This window comes from Podarcis gaigeae (genome assembly GCF_964106915.1).
Source record: "Podarcis gaigeae genome assembly, chromosome: 8".
In the NCBI taxonomy this organism is placed as follows: Eukaryota; Metazoa; Chordata; class Lepidosauria; order Squamata; family Lacertidae; genus Podarcis; species Podarcis gaigeae.
The window spans coordinates 61,040,359-61,052,250 of record NC_139684.1 but is presented as its reverse complement, the minus strand read 5'-3'; the positions used below and the strand labels follow the sequence as shown (position 1 = coordinate 61,052,250).

General features: G+C 46.9%; 1 protein-coding gene across 2 annotated transcripts; it reads left to right on the top strand.

Annotated features, from left to right (window-relative positions):
- The first annotated feature begins 1,012 nt into the window (after positions 1-1,012).
- LOC310851323 (platelet-activating factor receptor-like) lies at positions 1,013-5,463 on the top strand. 2 transcript variants are annotated; one of them, XM_083753545.1, is made up of 2 exons: positions 1,013-1,576; positions 3,394-5,463. In XM_083753545.1, exon 2 carries the CDS (start codon positions 3,401-3,403, stop codon positions 4,403-4,405), a length of 1,005 nt encoding a protein of 334 aa, XP_083609671.1. In that variant the 5' UTR covers positions 1,013-1,576; positions 3,394-3,400; the 3' UTR covers positions 4,406-5,463. The 2 variants fall into 2 exon arrangements, with proteins under 2 accessions (XP_083609671.1, XP_083609670.1); XM_083753544.1 differs by lacking the exon at positions 1,013-1,576 and adding an exon at positions 1,824-2,136.
- Positions 5,464-11,892: the final 6,429 nt, after the last annotated feature.

Sequence of the window (11,892 nt, the reverse complement as noted above, 5' to 3'; positions counted from 1 at the left end):
GGAAGGTCAGCTGGGCCAACTGGGGTGAAGTGGGCTATTGGAGCTGCAAGGATTTGCCTGATTGTGTGTCTAGTTGTTGAGTTGGAGGGAGGTTTATAGCCCCAGGTGCTGTTTCAGATGCTAAAGCAGCCATCACCAGCCTTGGTTTCTTAAGCACTTGCATGCTTGGTTTTAAAATTAGAACTGCCACTCTTTGCTCTGCAAAAAGGGAGTGAACATTGACATAAAGGGTACACTGGCTGAAGTGTGGAAAGATATGTAGCTTGGGAGGGGGGAAGAATGATGACTGGGCAATGCCATAAACTCTTAGCCTGGGAACACCTGATAGTCAAGAATGATGCTTATACTGGATGGTCCAGAGCAGAGGCAGATTTAGGAAGTGCAACTTCTTTTCCTACACTGGGTGCTGAGCTGAGAGGGCATTGCAGGGGGTGCCACAACAAGAAAGAATAATGGAAGGCATGAGGGGGTGCTAAATGTTGGCATTGCACAGGGTGCTGCTGAAATTTGAGAGCCCAAAGTTTGCCACAGGTTCATAGTGACCTAGCATCCTCTTTCAATTTAAATGATTTGAATGAAACCAACAATGCTATCTCCACCCCATTGCTGTGGGTACATGTGCGTTGGCCTTCCCCAACATGGCGCCCTCCAGATGTTTTGGATTACAACTCTAATCAGCCCCACCCATAGAACAGGGGCCATGCCAGAGAGTCGGAGTATGAAATTTGCTCCCACATGATAAAATGATGGCCAACAACTTGGATAGCTCAGTTGTTGATAACGCCAAGGTTGCAGGTTTGAGTCCTATATGGGATAGCTGCATATTCCTGCATTGCTGGGGTTTGACTACATGATCCCCAGGATCCCTTCCAAGTCTACAAATCTATGATTCAATGTAAAGGGGATTTGACAAAATCACAGAGGACCAAGCTACAATTAGCTGTCATGCTTTGTCCCCTGCCCTGAGGACACCTCTGCAGCCATGGCAAGATGAAGCCACATGTGCACATATGCAGAGGTTTATAACTTTCTGGCAGACAAAACGTAGCTCCCATTTGAACTCGAACTGTGCTTTCATCCCTCTAAAAAGCTGCCCTCCTCAAGACCCATGCTCAGTCCCATTTTAAAGATCTCAACCATCTCATCAATTAACCCTTTGTAATGGGATTTCCCCCCCATGAGACCCCACACCCTTTTCGCTTTGAAGCCCAGCTCCCCTGACCCTGCATTTTTACATGTTGAGCCAACAGAAGAAAACAAAAAACCCTCCCAGCTACTTTTGCGCTGCCAAAGCTGGATTTTCAAAACTTTTGCGAATACTGTAAATCGACAACTGTTTCCACCTGCCTGCTCTATCCCTGCAGTGTTTTGCCCAGCTGGTACCGAAATGACTCAGTTGTGATAAATAACCACAAAAAATGATGACAGTCGTTTGCTAGCATGTTGCAGAAAGCTGGGCTTTAAGTGGGCTTCTTGTGCATGGGTAGTTTGGCTTGCTGGAAGCAGAGACAGAAAGGCAGATTTGCATCGAGACACACTGTGCCACGCTTGCCAGGATTTTGACTGCATTTGTTCGGTAAGAATGGAACCTAAGCTGATTTAGGAGCTCCGGAAAGATATCGACTCTGCCCTGGAGCTCATTTCTGTGCAATAGATTCACTGAATTCCCCAACATTTTTTATTGTCCGGGCTCCTCTGCAGCTTGACCCAAATAAATGTTGCAGGTGGTATTGCATGGTAACTCCACGCAGGGCGGGGGGATGGTGGGGAAACCCCTCCACCTGCTCAAGATCTACATGCCAAACTGTTGCTAAAGGCACAGGAGCAAGGACAGTGAGAAAGGTTGGCAACCTCTAAGATCCATCAACTATAACTGGGACCAATTCAGACTGCTTCTTGTTTAGCTTTTATTTTATTGTTTAAGTGTTATGTATACTCAGGAAGGCTTGATATGGAATGTTAGAGGGATCTTGGAAAAATGATGCCTGTGATTTTCTCCAATGCAAGTGTGCTCAGGTATGAGCAACTGGGCAAAATGGCAGAAGACACCAGGCTGGTTCCAAATTATTTCATTCTGTTGTGGTTTCCCTTGCAGAACTGTATGGCAGCAAGAAACAATCACCCCAAAGCTATCTGGTAAAATGCTGGCTAATTCATGTTTGCGTGTAGGACCAGTTTAGTATAAAACATTTTGCTAATGAAGAGCTAGGTATTTTTTCTGTTAAAATGTCTGTGTGTCAGGTGTATTTGCTGTTGTTTTTTTTAACCTCCTTATTGTGAAAAGCCAAATCAACTTTCTCTCCACTCCACCAGACAAGAAACAGTTGATGATGTTATTGGTGGGAATGTGTGTGTGTGTGTGTGTGTGTGTGTGTTCGTGTGTGTGTGAAATAATAATTGAGCTACTATTAAACCCACAACTACCTTTCTTCAACCTCGATGGGGTAATTTTCAGCTGGATTTTTGTTGCAAGAATAATATATATATTTGAATCTGACATCCACAATTTCAATTCCCACTTTGCCCCTAGTTCCCCTTTGTTCTGACCCAAGGAAAATAAACCTTGAACTACTTTTTGCTTTGATTAGCCGATCCATGCTTTGGATTGCATTTCCTTTTTCTCTGCCAAAGTTGCGGAGGAGCGAGAGAGAGAAAAAGAGAGCGGGAGGGAGAGAGGGAGGGAGAGGAGATTTCACCAAGCTAAATGTTTTAGCTCCTCCCGGCAGCTTCAGCTGTGCTCTGGCTTGGCAGTGAGACTCGATAAGAACAGGTGAACTATGTTGGGAGCTGGAGAGGCACGGGACTTTCCGGCGCTAAGCCCCGCAGCTGCTGGCTGGAGCCAGGAGCCATGTCTCCACCAAAGGGTGGCAGCTCTCGGAGGCATCTCCTCGCAGCTGTGCTACCCTTTCCTCCAGAAGAAACTTCCAAGCATCAGAGCAGCGTGCTGGAAAGAGAGAGTCAGACTGCCTGGAATGCAAGTGGGCTTTTCCTGTGCTTAAAACTTTCTGAGGATTATTGCAGTGTGTGTGTGTGTTGGTTTCTTCAATCTTGCCTATTTTGCTCATCCCTTTTCTGTCTGTGCCCATCCATCCATCCATCCATCCATCCATCCATCCATCCATCCATCCATCGCCTTGATCATCCATATACTAACCCACCATGTCCTTTCACTAAAAAAGTGTCCTGTCCATCATTCATTCATTCATTCATTCATTCAGGTTGTCCTGTCAGTTGATCTAGCCATCTGCAAAGTGTTTCCCACCCGCCAGCCATAAACACCCACAAACTGGTGTGCCACCTTCTCCATCTCCCTATCTGCCCCCTTCTTTCCTCATTGATTTTGCTTTGTTTTGGTCTGATGACGAAACTCCCTCCATTCTTCTCATCTGGCAGCATTGGGATGAACAACTCCACCACCTCCGGGCTGGTGGTTGGCCAGTGCCGGCTCATCGACCCTGTGCAGTTCATCCTGGTGCCGGCCGTCTACTGCCTTGTGTTGTGTGTGGGACTCCCGGGCAACGTGGCGGCCTTGCTGGTCTTCTTACAGAGCGGACGGGTGAGGAAGGCTATCCGCATCTACCTCATCAACCTGACACTGGCGGACATCTTCTTCAACCTCACGCTGCCATTCTGGATCCCTTACTATCTGGCTGAGGGGCATTGGGAGCTGCCGGAGGCCTTCTGCCGCTTGGCTGGAGCCACTTACTACTTGGCTACCTACAGTGCTATGGCCTTCATGACGCTCATCAGCCTGAACCGCTACTGTACCGTTGCCAAGCTGGAGATGGCTTTGAACAGGCCCTTGGGGGCACTAGTGGGCTGCGCTGTGGCCTGGCTGCTGTGCTTTGCCTGCGCAGTCCCCTCCTTGCTGACCCAGCAGACCTACCAGGTGGAAGCGATTAGCATGAAATGCTTTGAACAACACTCGGGGAGGAGGAGTTATGCCTGTGCCATGGTGGTTCTGTTTGCAGCCTCCTTCCTGGTTGTGTTAGGGGCTTACATGTCCATCATGAGATCTCTCTCGGCCTCAGCTGGCACCTGCCAAGGTGGGCACCGCCGGCGGGCACGTGCCATGGTCCTGGGCATGCTGCTGGTGTTTGTGGTCTGTGTGGCACCCTACCATCTTTCTCTGGTTCCCTGGGTGGCTGACCGCATGGTCAGTTCCTTCTGCAGCCCTCCATCTTTCTTGGACAACCTACACATGCTGAGTGTGGCTCTGTTGAGCCTCAACAGCTGCATCGACCCCCTCATCTATTGCTTCTCCATCAAACGCTTCCGGACTGATTTGTGGACAATGGTGCGGAAGGTCGCACGCTGCCTCCCGCTCCCCTCAGTGCTGCCGCCACCACCACCAGAAAACAGATCTCCACCCAATATTCGGTCATCATCCTTAACTTCCTCATAGCTGGAGTGAAGGTCCTTCAGATGGAACTATCTCAACCTCCCTTTCCATCATTTGGACTTGATGTTTTTGAATTTGATATTGCCTACAGACCTCTTTTTGAGCAGATTGTGGCTTGCAAATACCAACCATACTATTCTAGTAAGAACAGATTCCCTGTCTATCATCCACATGGAATTCATGAGGTTGAAAGGGGGTTGGGTTGGCAGAGCTTATACAACCCGGTTTGTCCAACCATGGTCAAATCAAGTGATCCACAACTGGTGCAGAGGTAAAGCCCAATTTTAAAAGGATCACGCAGAAATGGCTGGAAATGGGAACAGACAGTGAATTACCTGGCCATAGCTGTAAAACTCCAGTTAATAGGTTATTTTCCTGGATGGCTTCATCATTTTAGTTCGGTGGTGTGCAACCTTCAGCTTGCAGGCTGAAACAGGCCTTATCAGATTTCCACATTTGGCCTGCAAGGCTGTTTTGGCCAAGCACCACCAAGCTGCCTGATACCCACCTGATATCAGGGCTGGGGAACCTCTGGACCTTCAAATGTTGTCGGCTGCCAATTCTCATCAGCCTCAGCAATAATGGCCAATGGTTAGGGATGATGGGAGTTGTAGTCCAGCAACAACATCTGGAGGGCCACAGGTTCCCCAACCTGGTCATAGAGGTGTGGGATAAATAAAGACGCAGTTGAGGTTGGTTGTTGGTTTTTTTGCAGGAAGTGATTATCAGCTGATCAGTAGTACTTGCATATCTGTGTGCACTGACCTCCACATGCACCAATCCTCAGCAATTGTTGGGGCTTTCAGCATGCTGTTTCTGGGACTTTGGAAGCCCTGTGCCTTTGCCTCCACTGTTGAAACTATGCAGGCAGAAATGGACCACGTGTTGTTGTGATGTCAGATGATTGACAGGTGGGTGGCCCCAGCCACCTGTCAGATTTGACCCATGAGGACTGAGGGGGATAAGAATCTGGTGGCTGGAACCAATGTCCCAACCCCTGTTTTAGGTTAGAAGTTGGCAAATAGGGGGATGATGACAAATGTGCCGACTTTTCATTGGCCGGATATAATAATAATAATAATAATAATAATAATAATAATAATAATAATAATTTATTATTTGTACCCCGCCCATCTGGCTGGGTCTCCCCAGCCACTCTGGGCGGCTTCCAACAAAGATAAAAGATACACTGAAATGTCACATATTAAAAACTTCCTTGAACAGGGCTGCCTTCAGGTGTCTTCTGAATATCAGGTAGATGTTTATCGCTTTGACATCTGATGGGAGGGCGTTCCACAGGGTGGGCGCCACTACCGAGAAGGCCCTCTGCCTGGTTGCCTGTAACTTGGCCTCTCGCAGTGAGGGAACCGCCAGAAGGCCCTCGGAGCTGGACCTCAGTGTCCGGGCAGAACGATGGGGGAGGAGACGCTCCTTTAGATATACTGGACCGAGGCCGTTTAGGGCTTTAAAGGTCAGCACCAACACTTTGAATTGTGCTCGGAAACGTACTGGGAGCCAATGTATGGTTCAGGGTGTTCCAGATGCTGACATAGGAACATAAGAAAAGTCTGCTGGACTCTATACCAATTGCCCATCTAGTCCAGCATCCTGTTCTAGCCAGATGCCCCAAAGGGAGGCATGCAAGCAGGACCTGAGCACAAGTACCCTCTCCCCTCCTCTATTTCCAGCAACTGGCCTTCAGAGGCTGAATGGAGGCAGAACATACTCACTGTGACTAGAAGCCCTTGGTAGTCTTGGCTTAATAATGGAGGTCCTCCACCCCAAAGGCCACCCTCCACTTCCCCCTCTCCTTTTACATTAACGTCCTTTTACTGTTCACAGACATTGCGCAATGAAGCACCTCCTCCTGCACATCGCATCATCTCTACCTGGGTCAGCTGCGCCTGTTTCTTCAGCCTCCCCAGTGTGGGCTTCTTGCTCCCCTCCCCACAACTTGATTCCCTGCTTTGACTTTTGGAAACGAACCCCAGCTTGCTTTTCTGGCTTTCGGTGGTGCGTCACCCACCAAGCATCTTGCCTTGGCTTGGCCCACTCTCTGAAGGAAGGCCAGACTGAAACTTGCCGGTGCTTCACAGATTAAAAATGTAGAAAGGACCGAAACATTGTCTTGGCCTGCTGTATGTGGAGTTGTCAGCTTTTTAAACATACCCTTATTGCTGTGCCTTTAATCTCGAACCAGATCACTGCCACAGGTTTTACCCAGACATTCCCGGGTCCTCCTGACTGAGCCTCCTCTTTTAATATCCACTTTTCTTTTGGCAACAGACAGTTGTGTGCTGGCTTCTGAAGCAGGAGGTGGCAGTAAACTGACCATGAGCACATTTCCCTTCCCCCCCACCCTTTTAAAAAAAGCATCAATGAGAACAGGGGCAAGATACAGCCAGGGACATGTACCAGTGAATAAACACTTTCCCACACCAATGGGGACAGTCGGTGGGCGGGTGTGTATTCCTTAGAGTGGCAATTTATCCATCACCAAAAAAGAAAGAAAGAAAGAAAGAAAGAGGACAAAACAGGATACAGATTTGCATAAAATTTGCATGTGCTAATTTATATGTACAGATGCAAACTTAGAAATGATTACTGTAATTTAAATAGAAATACAGTTCATCTCTCCATAGTAGGGAAGACTGTGACCAGGTGTCCTCTGTGCCTGCCTGCTCAGTCTGTTGTCCAAATGCTGATGGTGGTGGCTGGCCAACTCTGAGGCCTCTCTTGCTCTCCCTCCTTATGGTTCTTGAATCGTTAAATCATTCCTGGACTGGACACCCCTTCCATTAAAGCAGTAGTCTTCATCTGGGGACTTGTTTCTTAATTGTGTACCGTCTATTTGCTCGCTGCTGCTGCTGCTGTAACCCACCTGAGATCAGGCCATGTCCCACCAGCTGAAGACCAATGAAACAGAGGACGGTTTCAAACAGATGACTGGCAGCCCTTCCAATGGAGGACCGTCCTCTGTAAAGTTGGACATGTGAGCCACCTTGATCCCATAGAAGAACATGGGACTTCTCCAGTGCCAGATTTTATTTATTCATTCTGGCCTTTTGAACAGTTCTCCATAATGTCTACAGTGCCAATCATCTTTCCTCAAGCCAGCGGCAGACAGACTTCCCTTTCACCACCTAGCAGAAAGGCCACTGTTCGGTGGTTAAACACCTGCTTTGAAGGCAGGAGTCCCCAGGTTCAATCGCTGACATCTCCAGGTGGAGCTGGGAGGGAACCCAGCCTGAAATCCCAGAGAGCCAGTCAACAAAGACAAACGCTGAGCTAGATGGACCCATGGTCTGATTCAGTATAAGGCAGCTTATTACGTCCCTATAAAATTCAAATAAGAAACCAGAGAGCCACGATGTCAAAGGTTGACCAGGCCCCTCAGCATGCCTCCCAAGCAATGCTCTGGGCCTGGAGTAATCAAACAGTAATTATTTTAATTCTTCTTATTAATTCTTCTTCTTAATAATAATAATAATAATAATATCATAATCATCGTCAGTATTGTTTCCATTACGGCTAAATTTCATTACAATAAAAATGGAACCACATGTCACAGTCACTGTACAGTAGTTTGTTTTGTCTTAACGAGTGGAAAGCCTTCTGCTTCTAGGCACATTGCTAAGAACTAAGATGTGGACAGAGGCTGAGATTGAGAGAAGACCGCCTCTCGGTTCCCTGGCATGGCATTGAGAAGACAGGCCGGGCACCAAGTGTCGGAGGTGGGGGAGGGTCGCCATCCCTTCGTGTCTCTAAGCTACAGGCAGATCTCAGCACGGTGGAGGCCCCGATTCCTGGGAGAAGCTCCTGAGATCCACCTATTTTTCAACAAGTTACTAAGACATGAGGTTGTTGTGGAATTCTTCCCACTGGCTGGACAAGGCCCAGGGGGTTGAAAAGATTTGGGTGCACATCCCACTGGGATGTCCTCCTGCACTGAAATGATGGTGGAGTCCCCATTCATTTCAGAGGGACTCATGGAAGAGACATTCTTTGTGGGTTGTGCCCATAATAACTAAGGTTGTTTGGGATATATAGATAGAATCCTTTAAAAAAAAAACCCCAAAGGGAAAAAACACACCTTATGATAACTTTCATAGCTGATAGAGTCATGGCTAATAAAATTAACATGTTGGATCTAGACTTCTCCATGCATGCTGCAACTGCGTGTACCCTCCCAATGTGTCAGACCACAACTCTTGACAGCCACAGCTGGCATGACTGGTGATGGGAGTTGTAGTCTAAAACATCTGGAGGGCACCAGGTTGCCAAAGACTGATTTATGCACAAAAAGGAGGCCAACAAGAAAAGGAGGTTGCCAGGAAGAGCAGCACATTAGACACCCATGGAGAAAGTAAATAGTACAAAATTCAGCCGAGATATGCATATTTCCCAAGGCCTGTTGGAGATTAACAGAGGTTAATGTGCACAATTCCTTCTTCGTGGAATGGTTATGCACACATTCTCCATGAACCCTAGTGAATGTGCACAGTGACTGGTTCTTATGCACATTAACAGCTCAACTTACATTTTCCTACACACACACACCCACACACCCACACCCACACCCACACACACACACCAATCTTGTCCTCTTTGACTATTGGGTGGAAAGTCTATGTTCTGTCAGACAGATAATTTCAATGTTTATCTTCTCCAGGATTTGATTTAGAAAATAGGGTGGACTGTGCAGTTCTGTACACGTCTAATCAGAAGGATGCCCTATTGAGTTTAATGGGACTTACTCCCAGGGAAGTGGGAATTGCAGCCTAAAAAAGGAAAGCCTTTTTCAGAAATGTCATTTTAGAGGCTATTAATGAAAAGAAAGGACTATTTCTTTTTAAACAAACAAACAAACAAACAAACAAACAAACAAACAAACAAACAACCAATCCACAAATGCCTAGAAATGCAAAGGGTTTGGGATGAGCCTGGTAACAGTTATCAAAACTCTTTTAAAAACAGCAGCAGCAGCAGCAGCAGCAACTTCCTTCTGATAAGTAAACACTGCAATTTTATGCAGAAAGAAAGAAGCATGATTTTTTGTGGTTTTTTTTGTATGATGGTTGATACTAGATGGTAGATTTTTTAAGGATTATATGCCCTGTGGGTTTCTTGCTAGTGCTACAGTTATGTGATTAAAAGTTAAAATTTTATACTATACAGTTATATATCCCAACCAGCCTTAGCTGTTGTGCTTGTTGGTCACTCAGAACCCTTCAGTATGGAAGCGACGTTAAAACCTTGCAGGTGAGGGATGGACGGCAGCCACTGAAATTATGAAATATCACTTCCATCTTGTGCCCTGAATATGGTTGGTTTGGGGAGCTCCAGACAGCACATTGCTTACCCGTGGGATTTCCCAGCATCTATCAGTCAGGAAGTTCCATACAGTCCAGTCACGGCAGCCAATCAGGGATCACGCTCCCAGGATGCCGGGTGGCACACAGTCCCTTGCCCTTGATTTGGGCCTGTCCTTGCTTGCAAAAGTGTGGCAAAGAGCAGGGTCCATGGCACGTCTTCCATGGACTCCTTCCGGACGAGGTGGAGCCTCTCCTAAGTCAGCAGTGGAGGGTGAGATTAAAAAGGGGCCTCCAAAAGGTTTTCACAGTGCGGGGGTGGTGGTGGGGCTCCTTGGTTTCGAAGCCTCAAAAAGTAGCACTTAGCTTCATCTTCCCCCAGATGCTGGATTGCCAAAAATCCCTGCTCCCTGCTTTACTTGGATATGGCACCCAAGTGCCTCCATAGATGGAAGAAGTTTGGGCAAACTCTTCCTCTACAACTCCATGGAACATGCTACATTGTGGGTGCGCTGGGAAGGGAGGGTGTGTGTGTGGAGCATGTGACCGTGAGCAGGAAGAGAGCACAAGGATGCTAAATGATGAGAACTTTGGGGATCACCAGGAGGAGGGCACAGAGGAACCCAAAAGCGCTGGGTCTCCATCAGCAATGCCTTCTGACATTTTAAACTCACTGGCAGCGTATGCTCAAACCCAGAAAACCAAGGACTCAACCCTTACCACTTCTCCCAGCCCTCACCACTGGAGGCGGCACTTACAATGTAGGCTGCTCTGAAAGATGGGAGGCTTGGTGATGAGGAGATATCAAAAGGTATGTCCAGCCCTTCAGTGTCTTGGCTATAGATGTGTGTGATTTTTGTCCCCACCCACCCCAGAGTAATTCTGCTGATTTCCTAAAACGTTTCTCTCGAAATTCTTAAAGATGCTTTTGCCTGAGCAGGACCCTCCAAATCTACCTCGAATTCAGTTTCGGGGTGACATTTGGTGGCGACTTAGAGGTGTGTGGAACTCCCCTCCCCCTGAGAAATTTCATACATCTTATTGAAATTCTTGCACCTTCTTTGTAGACATTTTATATGCGAGCAAGCCCCCCTCCATGCATTTTGCTTTGCATTCATCCAAACTGGGTAGCACCCCCTAGTCTTGACTTTTTGGAGATATAAAGGTATAAAGAAGAGGAAAGATCTTAAGTTATTTGCAGGCCTGCTCCTTTTACACTATATGTGGATACACAGATTATTTGGGTCTCCCTCTTGGGCATTTATGAATGTGCTACCGTTGTGGCTTTATTTATTTATTTTATTTTATTTTAAAAGTCCCCTGTAGCTTAGTGCTAAGATGCAATGAACTACTTCTTTCACTTTCACAAGAATGCTTCATACTGTGCCACAGCCAAGGATAGACTGATATGGGAAACTGCTACTGAAGAGGCTCACCTGTTCACTGTCCAAGCACTCTCTGGTGAAAGCCAGTTGCAACTAATGCCCACTACAGTACTTTACCTCTAAAAGCGCTTCAGTGTGGAAGGTGGGAATGCTCAAAAGCAAATGGAGTTCATTTACTCTCCACTGTGTTGGTGGGGCAGACAGCACAGGAGAGAAATCTCTGTTGAAATTTCCTCCTGGACTGAATGAACGTGCTTTGAGATGGCAATGAGGGAATGTCTCTTTTTGTGAATTGTTTCCCAGAGATTCAGGACACGCCTCAATGGTTCAACTCGGTCGACAAGAGGCACAAATCCAGGCACGAAGTCTGGAATCAAATCCCCACTAAAGGCAGCTGTACACAATCAAACACCCTTCTTCTTCTTACACTTAGTTTTTTTTAAAGAACAATTTGTCATAGCTGAAGCTCACTTTTGCTGACATTGGACTGATTTCTATGAAAAGAGAGTCACGGATAAGTGACTTTCTGGTGACCTTGGCCTGTATTGATGAAATGTTGTAAAACAATTGCTCTAAAAGGCACAAGGGGAAAAAATAGGAATGGCGCGGTCGTGCTTTTAATGTCCTTGATATTTTTAATAGAAAAACAAAAAGTGGAACTTCTTAGTGGCATCACACAGGGCTCTTACGAATCTGGTCAGAGGCCTTTCAAAATACCACTGTGCCTCCAACCCTCACTGCATCCTTTTGACTCTAGGCCAAATGGTTTTCAAAGTGTGTTTTGGGGAGCCCG

Coding starts and splice junctions, on each gene's coding strand:
- LOC310851323 (XM_083753544.1), top strand. CDS start 1,979: ATGATGCCTGTGATTTTCTCCAATGCAAGTGTGCTCAGGTATGAGCAA. Junction 2,137..3,393: donor AATCACCCCAAAGCTATCTG/GTAAAATGCTGG, acceptor CTCATCTGGCAG/CATTGGGATGAACAACTCCA.